The 13,884-nt window shown below is 33.7% G+C and overlaps 1 protein-coding gene across 1 annotated transcript in view; it reads right to left on the bottom strand.

Annotated features, from left to right (window-relative positions):
• LOC115883207 (uncharacterized protein C18B11.02c-like) overlaps positions 1 to 13,569 on the bottom strand; it is a 131,294-nt gene extending 117,725 nt beyond the window's left edge. The window contains exons 1-2 of the mRNA XM_030901530.1: positions 13,231 to 13,569; positions 7,883 to 7,972 (exon numbers count right to left, since the gene is read on the bottom strand). Coding sequence (XP_030757390.1) covers positions 7,883 to 7,972; positions 13,231 to 13,569 — 429 coding nt within the window. The remainder of the gene's footprint in view (positions 1 to 7,882; positions 7,973 to 13,230) is intronic.
• Between the last annotated feature and the right edge of the window lie 315 nt (positions 13,570 to 13,884).

Here is a 13,884-nt window from a genome sequence, read left to right as displayed (position 1 = left end):
ATGACAGGAGAATAACAAAATCCCTAACCTAAATTTCTTAGACCTTTCTTCCTTACAGTCTCCTATTCCTACCTTTATTTAATTAGGGTAAGACAAAAGTTTCCCCTTCAGAATAAATCAGGATATACCGGGTGTTCCTTCCCATACAGCACGTACAAATGAAATTACGTTTCTACAAGGGAGACACATGAGAAACCAAATATGTTACAGTGAACCTAAGTGTTCATCTAGTTCTAACATATACATATGAGATACACGCAGGTTTATATTGATATGATAGAATTTTGTGATACAGTGTTTACTAGTTGTATACCGTATGCACTCAAGATTCTAAAGAGTTTTTTGTATATAACAAATAATTATTAAAATGATGAAATCTGACGTCGATATATGAGACATACAATGTATATGTCATATGTATGTGTGATACTTCGTATCATAGTTGTGCCTATAGTACACACCTTGTAAAAATGTGACGTATACACAGAATATAAATTTCTATATAGACACTTTGTAATAGTGTACTGTTGTGTCTACATTCTAGCATGAAATGAAGGTGTGCGAACGCGCGGATAGCCTCAGCGTAGACACACCGACCAAGTGTATCTTATATGTTCTCTCTCCTTTCTCCTTTCTAGAAGTGGTATGTGTTAGCAGCCATTATTGTTTTATCATTCGAAAGCTTTATATAAATGTTCTGTTTGTGTGTAGTTTAAAAGAGATTTTAAGGTAAGCACAAGTTTTTAATTACTTTGTTACACCTTCCTAAGAGTATTATTAATATTATAGCAGCGACTCTTCCCTTACTCGATACCCAATTTACCAAATTTTGACTCCAATGAATGAAATCTCCAAATATTCCAGAGAAAGAAAGATTCTTCACTTCAAAGAACTTCTTACACTGATATTCGGTAAGTTATTGATGGATCAATATACAGGTATGTTTAATATTCAATAATCAGTTTCATATAAAATTTAAGGGTGAGATTGTCAATCTGAGATTGTTAATCTCGAACAATGAGTATGCTAACAAACTAACTGCTTGGAGGGAAAAGAAGAGAACAAAATGACTAAACGAGGTCCACCAAATCGTGGCGATATACCATTGTTTACCATTTTAGTATGTTGTTATACTAGGTACTTATATTTTTAATACATTTTGATACAAATTCTGTTCTTTTACAGTGTTTTCTTACTTCTGGTTTCTGCAGTGTAAATAATTATTATTATTGTGTTATTTGCGCTATTGCGTTCCATGACATAAAGAAATATAAGAATTTTATTTTTAACCACTTAATCCATTTTATGGAAAAAATGGTACATTTAATACAAAACAGAAATGGAACAATTTAAAGGCTACTTCTCTTGAATTTACGATCGAGATACTTATGGAAAATACAAAGTTTTGCCTTCCTAATTGTCGTTCTACAAAGATATAATTGTTATCTTTGAATAAATATTTCTTAAAAAGAACGAAAAGTTAGGCATCAAAACTTGTATTATTTCCTAAATTCGTTCATAAGAAGTAGTTTTATCTAGCACAAGATGTACATACGAAGCAAAATGCATACGAGTACACGCAGTAGTCACAACTGCAATATGTAAACAGAGTTTAAACGTAATACACAAGCACTGTGTATCCTACGGCACACTGTGTATCCCTTACTTTGTGTATACGTAAATGCTATACTGTGGCTACATTGTGTGAGGCGGACGTTTAACCTTTGTGCATACGTGTTGAACTACAATGTGTAAACGTAGCATATTTACATCGGGGGAATTGTGTCACCCTGTGTCTACATCTAATAATGTAAACACATCGTAAATGTGATTTGATGTGCTGTATGGGTTAATGCCTTACTAATATTTAAGTTCTCTTGGATCTATTCTAAGAAAACATTCATATGAGGGTATGTCCTAAATATAACTTTTGGGAATAAAGATGGTAAAATTATCTAACAAAAAAACACACTTTTAACAAAACAAAGAAAAACAAAAAAAAAATACTAAAAAAAAATAAATGAAGAGAAAAATATCTTTCATAAAATACAGATGTTTACGAAGATCAAAAAGAATTTTATCTGATGTGTCAAGTATTCCGTGTGAATACGTTCCGTGTGAATTTTGTTTTGACAAACTTTATATCAAATTAAGAGCTTTTTATAAATAAAAAAAACATTTGAAGAAACGTTAATTACGAGGGGAGCTAAATAAAAAAAAATTACGTCACCCTAGCTTATTATTTTTCTCTGGATGGATTTTTCTTCCTGTCCAGACAAACGTAAAAATAAGATTATATTAAGAGTACTTACGTAATTAATATCGCTAAAGCAATATATCCGGTTCGTATTAGATGGAATTGTCAAAGAAGGAAATAAAAATATCATTTTTTTACAAAAATCAATTAATTTAATTGCGTAAGCTCTCTTTTCTTTTATTTTTGCTTAAGAGTTTTATTGACAAATGCTTCTTTGAAGAAAGCTTATAATATTATCGGAAAACATAAATAAAAATAGATGCCCAGTATTCCTATATTTATTTTTTGTTTCTTTGTCAAATGATTAGTGGTGGCAACACAGTAATGTATCTTGGGTTGTAGTAGTGTAGCCTGTAGTAACAGGCTACACTATTATACCTCAAAATACACATTTTTATGCATACGCCTAATAATGTTAACGTCCCTTAAAATGTAGTTATGAAGAGAAGAAATTTTGAACCTAACCAACAATTCGTGTGGTCTGTTTTTGTTCATTATTTATAGTGATTTACAGTAATTTTGTTAAATTATACGAATATTATCATTGATTATTCATCTCAAATGAATATGACAATGTCCTCCAATAAAAATGCGAGTTGCTCAACTCTAGTAATTCTAATTCTGGGCTAGCAAATAAGTTAGATGCTTGACCTAGACCGTCATTCAGAGGCTACAAACCTATCGATGTCACTTCCTAGCACACAACCAGAGGATATTGGTACACACACACACTATCAAGTTTATTATAACGATTTCATACTGTAACTGTGATGTGAGGCAGGAATTTTATCGTTTGTTCTGCCGCCTATTTTGTAGTCGTTGCCGCATTTATAGACCTGACAGCAGCATATGACACCGTCTGGAGACAGGGCCTAATATATGAACTCACTCACGTCATTCCTTGTGTAAGAATATCCAACCTCATTAACAATACGCTGTCAAATAGAACATTCCAGGTTATAATGGGGAATAACAGGAGCAAAACAATGAAACTAAATGACGGTCTTCCTCAGGGGTCGGTTCTTGCCCCCATACTCTTCAGTCTATACATCGCGGACACGCCTGCAACTGAATCACGAAAATTTGGTTATGCAGACGACTGGACATTGGCAACGGCGCACAGGAGGGTGGAGGATGCTGAAGTTGTACTTACCAGAGACATAGCAACCATCAGCGAGTATTTTAAAAAATGGAGACTCCAACCAAGTATCGTAAAAACTGAAGTATCTGCCTTTCATCTTAATAATAAGATGGCAAAGAGAGAATTGCGAGTGTGCATGGACAACAAACTACTCACACACAATAAACATCCAAAATATCTCGGAGTCACTCTGGATAGGACGCTTACATTTAAAGAACACTTGACAAGAATGACGGCAAAGTTGAGAACACGTAACAACATACTTCAAAAATTATGTGGCACAACTTGGGGCTCATCACCATCCACCCTGAGATCCTCTGCGCTGGGTTTGGTGTATCCTGTAGCAGAATACTGTGCTCCAGTGTGGCTTAATAGCAAACACACCCGTATGGTCGATACTAAATTAAACCAAACTATGCGCACTATATCAGGGACAATTCGACCAACACTTACAATATGGCTGCCCACTCTTAGCCACATAGCTCCTCCCAATTTGCGCCGAGAACATGCCTTGGTCAGAGAGTTTACTAAAACAATGAATAACCCTCAGCTGCAGGTCCATGATGACGTACCACACATCCAGGGAAATCGACTACGATCAAGACACCCTCCATTGAAGACTGCACATGAGCTGCACCAAAATAATTTTGATATAATTGAGCGATGGAGAGAGAAATGGGAAAATGAGGCAGCTCCAATGTACCATGGTCTACCGCACGTTATTAATGAACCTGCAGGATTCGACCTTCCCCGTTGAACATGGACAACTCTTAACCGTATCAGAACTAACTGCGGAAGATGTGCCGACTCTCTAAATAGGTGGGGAAAAGTCCCTTCAGCCGAATGCGACTGTGGAGCTGACAGGCAGACTGTCAAACATATAGTGCAAGACTGCCCAATAAGAGCATATATGGGCAACTCAGAAGATTTCCTTATGGCTATTCAGGAGGCAATTGATTATATACAACGACTGGATATCTGTTTATGAGACGAATTAGCCTATTTTTTTGTTGTGTATGTTTTTTTTTCTTTGTTTATGCAGTTTTTTTTATCTACATATTTTTTTTTGTTGTTTATGCAGTTTTTTATATACATTTTTGTTGTTGTTTATACCATTCTGTGTCCTATAACTTAAGATACTGTGATGTAAGCCATACGCTAAATAAATAAATATAACGATTTTCTTAGCTTTAAATCAAATAATGTTTTTTAGCTTTTGCGCGATCGCGCGATCCTTACCACTTTTATCTCACCAGCTCGTTAAGAAGTTTCATTTCAAAAAATTATCGAGTGACTAGTACACTTATTGATTTGCCGCCACGGTGCACAGTAGTTCCCTCCCTTATAAAAATTTGGCCAAAACTCAATATATCGAAAAAAATTATTTTGATCATATATGATCAAATATTTTATAATATATATTTAAAGACATGAAAGGATTGTTATAAAAATATATTTTGGAAATTCATGCACTTTAGAGCACTTATGTGATAACATTTTATATGCAATAGTCTAAAAAAGCATATATAACTGTTTTTGTATCGACAATGAATAAATTACTCACTTAGTGTTTTCAAAATAATATTAAATAGTGCATTTTTAATTAGACCATACTGCACGTATACTTTCCTCATATAATATCAGTTTTTAACAGATAAAATGAAAAAAAATAGTACTAACCATTTGAAAATATCAAAATTATATTGTACCTGTGAAATATATTTTATATACATAACTAAATCAAGGATATCGCAGCTGAACTAAGTGATTGTTTTTAACTTAAATGAAACTTCATAATGTCTTTTTTGAGAACCATGTCAAATTAGCTGCTAATATCTGCTATTCAGCATAAATTGTCTTGTAAACAAACGTCTTATATAAATGTTGCATGGTTTATAAATGTGCATTTAAAAAATTGAAATAGAGCATTTTAAATATTTTCATTGTTAGCCACGCCATAAAAAATGACCGGTATAAGATAATGTGAGTTTTTCTTCACAAATTTATTCTATTTTCTTTGGCGTTAAGAAAATATTGGTAAAGTACAGGGTATTAACATAGTATAGCATTAGATATTAACAAATATAAATTAACCTCAGATTTTAACCAATTTTCGGATATACCTACTATTATTAATGAAAATTTTAATAAATAAGAAATAGCATGGTAACACCGCATAGTTTTTCAAATAAAAATTGTGTCCTATATGCACAATTTTATGCTGAATCAAATTATGTACAGAAAAAGGGAGTTATGATTTAAAAAAGCCCAGGATTTTATCATTACTTTGGGACACCCTTTACACAACAAAATATTTTTAGTATATGCACCTTAATAAAACATGCATATATTTATATAATACTTTTTTCATATTTTCGTCTACGCAACGACAATATTGAACTTTCTCACACTTATGGGACACCCTGTATCTTTATTAGCTTATCAACGATTTACCGCATATCTTCTAACCATTGTTCATTCTGTTTGTTGTTTTTTAATTTTTGCTAAATAACTTTATAAAGTAATACTTATTAATATTGGTAAATAAATTGCGCTTTTAAATTCTAATGAACCATCGTTACTTTACCTGTATAATTGAAAACGTCTAACGATAAAGAACTTTTTTTATATGTTTGGCAACTCCAAACGCCTAAATATTTATAGATTTACTAAAAAATATTAACTGATACATTAATTTTCCCCGATATAATAATATACAGGTTTTGGCCACGTACGTCCATAAGAGCGAACCAGTGCGGTGGTTTATTAAAATAGTTTTCTTTCTCCGATTATAACTATAAACGTCCTTATATAAAAAGAAAAGTAAGCTATTAAGTTAATAAAGCTATTTCGCCGAAAATCCTTTTCTAAGAGCGATAGATAACAACCAGGAGTAGCAGAATAGCGGGCACAGAGGAACAGAAAACAATAGTTAATGCGTCTCCAGCAAAGCGGCCATTCTCTCGCCACGTTATTAATGACGATAATATTTCTAGTTTCTGATCAGATTAATAACAAGGAACTCCACTAATGTGGTGTGTAAATGTATCTATTAAAACCGCCATTCCCCTTGCTATATTTAATGGTGCGGGATTATTTATTTGAGCCCTTGTATAGGGCAGCCTAATGCTATTAATAAAACCAATTCTATAGGACTGTAAATCCCGAACCATCGTATTATTATAGGCAAGGAAAATAGGCTAGAAAAATATTCATTTTTTAACTCTATCTCCATCTAATAAAAAAAAATATACAGGGTGTTCCATTTAAAAAAATCATCCCGATTCACTCACACTCTTTTGAGCCACCCTATAGAAGGTAAAATATTTTCCTGAAATATATCCTGGTACCTACATACTCAAATTTGCACTTAAACAAAATTCCCAAGCTTTTTTTTTTAGTAGCTAGAGAAGCCCGACGCACTATTGCGGACCCTGTATATTATAGACCGACAAAATTATCTTTTACAAATTCTGAACCTTTAGTGTGATAAGATCGCTATTAATCTGGTCCTAAAATCTGAACTGTGCCATTTGGCAAGCAAATTTTTACGTGTAGGGCTTCTTAGTTAATATTATTATAGATACATATATTTAAATACAAAAGTATTTCTTCTATAAAAGGCACTTAGTGATAACGAAACTATTGCAAAAGTAAAATATACAAGAAATACCCCTAAAAAGTGTCTCATACTTGTTACTCTATTTATATCTCTTTAACTGCAAGAAATTTGTTTTCTATTTCATAATTTGGCTTGCCTGAAAAAAAGCCTTTTACCATCCTTTTACTATCGATAGTTAGGCCTCGGTGGTACGAAAGTAGTACCATTGCACGCAGACCGCTATCTCCCGTTCGGGACTTAATATCTAACCGACACTTTCCGACAAGTCGTAATTAACTATCTCTGCGCTGTTGATTTTGTGGATCCGCCCAAACTCACCTGATGATGGAGTAAGGCTCCGAAACCGGTAGTGAGAGCAGGTTGATCCACATTATGACAAACACCGCGTAGAATTAAATTTCTATATCAGCAGTTAAGTGGCAAGATACCTTATAAAACATTACATGTAATATAACTTCCGGTTTTCATTTTGGTCAGGTCGAAAGTTTTTAAACTGAACACAAGTCAGAGTAAAACAGCGATTCTCTATGTCTTATGCCTCTACAGATTTGGAGCTCCTTCCCGGCTTTAGTTAGAGCGAACTTTTCCCTAAGTCAATAGGAGGAATTTCCCGGAGATCTTTTCACGGATAAATTATACTTAGTCAATTTGAAATGAGGAGATTGCTTCAGGAAGTAAATGAATTTATTTTTGGTCGACGTACGCTGATGTACGAAGTAATTTACTAATTGGTATAAAGTAGGATGAAGTTAGGCAACACGTTAATTTTGGAAGAGATTAACAGATAATATGTGTGTTAACTTTCTCACAAATTCTTCATTCTCTTTGGTAAATATGAAGGTTCAATTACTACTAATCTTACCTTTTTCAAATCTTTGTTGGGTTCACCATCGTCAGCTTTTCTTTTTTCTGTCCCTGACAGTTTGTTCTTATCCTTTTCAGGTCCTCCAATCTGAAAAAATAAATAAATAAAAATTTAGTCGTAGTTAATTTCAATTGTATCAGATAAAATTGAGAGCAGCAGGATTGTTAAACTCATGATATTTTTAACCAAAACGTAATTTGTAAGTATATTTATCCATAGGGGAATACACTTTTAACAGGGTGCCAATAAAAAGTTGCTGCAAATAGGGGTTACCAGAGTTCAAAGTTTTCTTACTACTTTATACGGGTCCGGCAACAATGCGTCGGGCATCTGTAGCTCCTATAATAAAAAACTTAATAATTTTGAATGTGTACAAACCTAAAGTATGTATTAGGATGTATTTCAGGAAAATATTTTAACTTCTACAGGGATGTGAGTAGATAGGGATGATTTTTTTTAAATAGAACACCCGGTATATTATAGCATTTTTGACTTCCTTTCTGATCACTTTACATAATCCCCCCGATATTATTAAGTAAGTTTTGATCATTTCAGAAAGCCTTTTTTAAATAAGGCTGTACTTAAACTGCCGTTAAACGGTAGCTTACTAAAATGCCGTTAATAGGTATGACGTCGTTGATGTGACGCACTTGATGGCTTTATGAAATATAGGAATTTTATAAGGATTAACCAACGCTATCCATCCCACCAAATAACCAACTTAACCAACGCAACTAACCTCGACACTGATAAAAAATATAAAAAACAAATATAAATTAGTAAAAACCACCAAATAACCAACTCTAACCAATGAATTAACACCCTCCAAATAACCACGCTAACCAACCAGCCAAATAACTAAATCAATCCAACCAAAAAGAGTGAAACCAATGCAATAAGATCACGCAAAATAAAATATAAAGCAAAAAAGAAATTAGATATAAGCAAAAAAAAATATAAAAAAATTTTGGTCGGCGTGAGATTTGAACCACGGACCATTCGCTCACGAAGCGATAGCCTCAGCCACGGAGCCACAGGTGCTCTTGCAAAATGCTTAAGCCAGGCATTACTTTCCGCCGACATGAACGACGTCACAATATCTATTAACGGCATTTTAGTAGGCTACCGTTTAACGGCTGTTTAAGTACATCGTTCAAATAAAATATTCAAAGTACAAGAAAAATCCTGAAATCAAAACTACACTAGGTATTTACCATAGTTGACCTGTACTTACTTTGCTATAAATATCATAATCTTAAACCATACAGGGAGTTCTAAAATTCTATGCCAAACTTTCTAAGATATAAAATAGACGAAATGGACGAAATCATCCGGTTTTTTTAATCCAGGGTCGATTGGAACCAAACTAGGGACGTCTCAGACAGACAGATGGTCAGACCGACAGAAGTTAAAAAACGAAATTAAGTTAAAATTAATAACAGTTCCAGACAGGTAAAAAATGTGTAGGTATCGGGGCTTTACAGAAATCTAATTTTATTTCTATTAACCTTTAAAAAAGTAATTTAAATCTCTTTCAAACTCTTTCCCATGCAATTTATCATTTATCCTGCATTTTTTCTTATTACTCTCCTTTTTTATTCCTGAAGAGCTAATTAGACAATTTCACAAAACTCTTATTTCTAATTTTTGCTACGATTTGAATTCCGCAAATTCTCGAAAACCCGTCATTTCAGTATAGATCCCACTAATGAAAGCGATTTGGAAGTTGGAATTGGCACCGATTTGTAGAGCGGAGGAAGTTGAATTTTTCGCAAATTGCTTTCAATAAGATTCGTATTTTATCCCAATTATCGAGGAGAATAGGGATTAGGCAAAGAAGGACGACGTATATTCAACAGGAATAATAATTATTCTCTTTATTACATCGAATAAATTTTTTGAAAGAAAAAGTTAGTATTTTTAAAATAAAATAAAATCAATATAAATAAAACAAAGTATTAGTGATAATTGGCGCATTTCAATTGATCTCAAAAAATTCCAGACCGAAATCAGAAGTTTTTGCTCTGTATTTCACGCCGTCCCGGTTACAGTTCATGTTGATCGCATTAAAATAATATTGAAATTGTGGTTTTGTCATAATATTTAAGTATTTTAGTTTTTTGCTTTTGCAGTTATTGAAACTATAAAATACTCAGGTACCGTGAAATGGGGTGACTTTGCCTCTTGGGGTGACTTTGCCAAATTCTGTCCGAAAATATGTTAGACGTAGCCGTAGCCACTACTTGAAAAGAATGCGTTATGTGTTATCGGCAAATTATGGGTGGAGGCGCCCCACGTCTCGAAACGTCGTTAAACGTTTGCCGTCAGTTGCGATGTAGCATTTACAGCGCTGTGAAGCCAAATCTGTTTTTAAAGCCTATTTTGTGCGTTTCAAACATCTACGTGGCTGCAATAGTTAACCACGCTATATTGAGGTAAGTATTATGCAGAAGTTCGTTATAATATTGAGGGTGATGAAGCATATTTTACGTAATTATGCTTTTAAATGGAATTGGCTTTGGTCTATCAATAAGAATAAGAAGAAGGCAAAGACACCCCATATAAGCAACTAACTTTGCCCATCCAGTTTTTTACTTTTTTTATATATATATATTTGTTTAATAAACAAAAAAGCGTATTATTGTTGTGTTGTCCTTATCACCACTTATAGCATAGACCATGCGCATTTGAGAAAATACAACAATTTTTGAAATAAACACGATTTAAAATTCAGAATTGGGCAAAGTCACCCCACTTCACAGTACGAAGTTTGTGTGATGTAACACTGTTTCGGGTAGTAAATATCACGTGGACCGAACTGAGTGTCGCTTTGTGTTGTGACAATTTCAAATGTTAATGAAATTGTCGAAAAAATGTTCCGACAATAACACTCAATAACTCGACTTTCCCGGATATTCAGCTCTCGCGAAACAACATTTTATAACTTCACAACTTCTCACACCGATTTGATCAAAAGCAAAAATGGATTCAAGTAGCTCATGCAGCGAAAAGCACGAAACAACTGAGTAAACAAAGTGCTCATTACTTAATCAAAATATTAAATAGGCATATATGCTATGAGAGGATCAATTATAATATAATAATAGCTCCCGTATATAGCATTTAACGCTTTGGGATGTACAGGGTGGATCAAGTTCGACGCTTTTAAATGGAAACACCCTTTTCTATAGGAGATAGACGAAAACTAATATCGGTGTCTGGAGCTCAATTTTCATCAAAAACATGATGGTGAAAACTGCACATCAATATCTGTTACCGTTTCGGAGTTACGGGGTGTTTTTCAAAAATGTGCATTTTAACAAATCGCTTGTAACTTTTTGCTATGGAAAATTTTGTATTTCTATGAAAACATTTCCAAAGCATCTTTTACGTAGAATTTAATTGTTTAAATATAATTTTTTTTTAAATTAATAATTTAAGAGTTATCAACAGAAAAATTGGTTTTTATATGGGACACCCTGTATATTTTTAATTTATTGAAAAGAATTTAAAATTACCTTTCCAAAAATATAACACACTTGATATTTTGCTCGATCCCTCTTCGAGATATAGAGTATATAAAAATTCGCCCGCTTTAAATAAGTAGGCTTTGAACTGCACCGGCTGTAATATAAAAAAATTCTAGCTGTGAGCATCAATTAAAACGAAAATAATATTTGCTATGAGAGATGTAGAATTTTATAACAATTTAAAATATATTTAACCAACATCAACACATTTAAACTATATCTAATAACAATAAAAATAAATAGCAAACCAGGACATAAGATTTTGCTACAAGTGTTCGACATATCGACCGTCTTCTGTTATGGACAGACGGGGCAGTTTTTGAACATTTCTCGCGGAATTCATTAACTCAGTAGGGGTGAAAGATACCCTCTCATAACTGCTAAGTATTTCTAATTCTTGTCTAGATTATACAGAAGAATAAGGAACCTTTATTCTTCCGCAAATATATATCCATAGGATTAGATCCATGGGCACTAAGTCAGGCGGCCTCGACGGCCAACGGCTGGAGTGCTTGGTCAGCTATTCAATTATTCTTGAAATTGGCTGCAGAAATTTTGCCGATAACTTCAGCGTTCAGAAGCGGTGCGTCGTCTTGCTGGAAAAATATGTTTTCGAGTTCCATTAAGGGCATATCATCAATGAGGGGTCCAAAGCCTGCTAGTTAAAAGTGGCGAACTTTTAAAAATTCTGTATTCAGAGGGATTATAACCAAATATCAAGTGTGTGCTATATTTTTTGGAAAGGTAATTTTAAATTCTTTTCAGCTAATTAAAAAATATACAGGGTGTCCCATATAAAATCAAAATTTTCTGTTGATAATTCTTAAATTATTAATTTTAAAAAATTATACTTAAACCATTAAATTCTACGTAAAAAGGTGCTTTGGAAATGTTCGCATAAAAATACAAAATTTTTCATAGCAAAAAAGTTACAGCGATTTGTTAAAAATGAATATTTTTGAAAAACACCCCGTAACTCCGAAACGGTAACAGATATCGATATGCGGTTTTCACCATCATGTTTTTGACAAAAATTGAGCTCCAGACACCGATATTAGTTTTTGTCTATCTCCTATAGAAAAGGTTGTTTCCATTTAAAAGCGTCGAATTTGACCCACCCTGTACAGTAGGGTGGAACGAAAAAAAAATTCCAAGATATTTTCACAAAAGCCTTAAAATGTGCCTATAGATAAGTAATTTTTTTTCTCAAAAGCTAAGTGCCCTGCCTTTGTATCTTGAGGTTCCTCAAGGGCTTTAAAAGCTGAGATATTTTGAAAAATATTTGTTTTTTTGACCGTCAACATATTTGATAATTATTTATCTTTTACCTTTAACACACTACTTAACATGACTATAAAATATAACCCAATAATGTTATCCAAACTAAATCACTTAAATTATTGTTTTCCGGTTCCTCAATATATTTGAAACTTGTCCATCTTCCGTATTTGCATGATAAACTACCATTCGTGGCACTTGCCTAGATGCCTGTGACAAAACTGGAGTTTCAGATCACGCTGCCGCAAATGCTGTTTTAGAGGATATTGGAGTAGTGCCTAAAAGCAGTTCTACACAGATAGTAGATAGAATGAAGATCAGGAGGGCCAGAATGTCTCAACGTAACGTTTGTACTAGTGTATTAGGTGAAATGTCGTTATTAGGCGTGTTTTATTAGACAGTTTGAATTCTGTGTTATTAGACAGTATCAATTCTTCTGAATTTTACAACAGCTAAGGTTTCACAGTTATCTAGTTTCTGTCCAATAACACCTTTGAGTCCACCTGGACCCGAAGTTTCACCATCTAGTTATTTTACCAAATGTCGCAAAGGAAGTTCATTTAAATGGAATAAACAAATTAACCATTGTAAGGGACGTTTTAATTCCTTTTCCGACAAACGAATAACGCCATTTTTCACTCCCGTATTCACAACAGTTTCAGCTGTCCCAACTGCTACTAAATCGGAAAGTTCGGTTGAGTCAAACTTTTCTTTCAAGAAATTAACCAAAGACCGTTTTATATGACATGCAGATCCGCTTTCCGGTGTGACATGGCCCAAATACTTAGAACCGGGTTCACTTAGAATAGAAATATGTTCTTCCACAACGCGTTTTCTCTTCCTTTTATTCTTATTGTAAGTAATAGTAGAGTCCATCGAAAAACACGCCTAATAACGACATTTCACCTAATACACTAGTACAAACCTTACGTTGATACATTCTGGCCGCCCTGATCTTCATTCTATCTACTATCTGTGTAGAACTGTTTTTGGACACTACTCCAATATCCTATGAAAGAGCATTTGCGATGATAGCGGCAGCGTGATCTAAAACTCCAGTTTTATCACAGGCAAGTGCCACGTACTGTTTGACCAGCGGATCTGAAGCTACGGAAGGAATGCGAGAAAAAAAAAATCGATATTGCCACGTTTATCTATAAAATTGCAAAATTGCCAGACATGAACTATAAA

This window comes from Sitophilus oryzae, unplaced genomic scaffold (genome assembly GCF_002938485.1).
Source record: "Sitophilus oryzae breed Bouriz unplaced genomic scaffold, Soryzae_2.0 scaffold_1828_pilon_pilon, whole genome shotgun sequence".
Lineage (NCBI taxonomy): Eukaryota > Metazoa > Arthropoda > Insecta > Coleoptera > Curculionidae > Sitophilus > Sitophilus oryzae.
The sequence above is the reverse complement of the archived record's forward strand: the minus strand, read 5'-3'. Positions and strand labels throughout refer to the sequence as shown.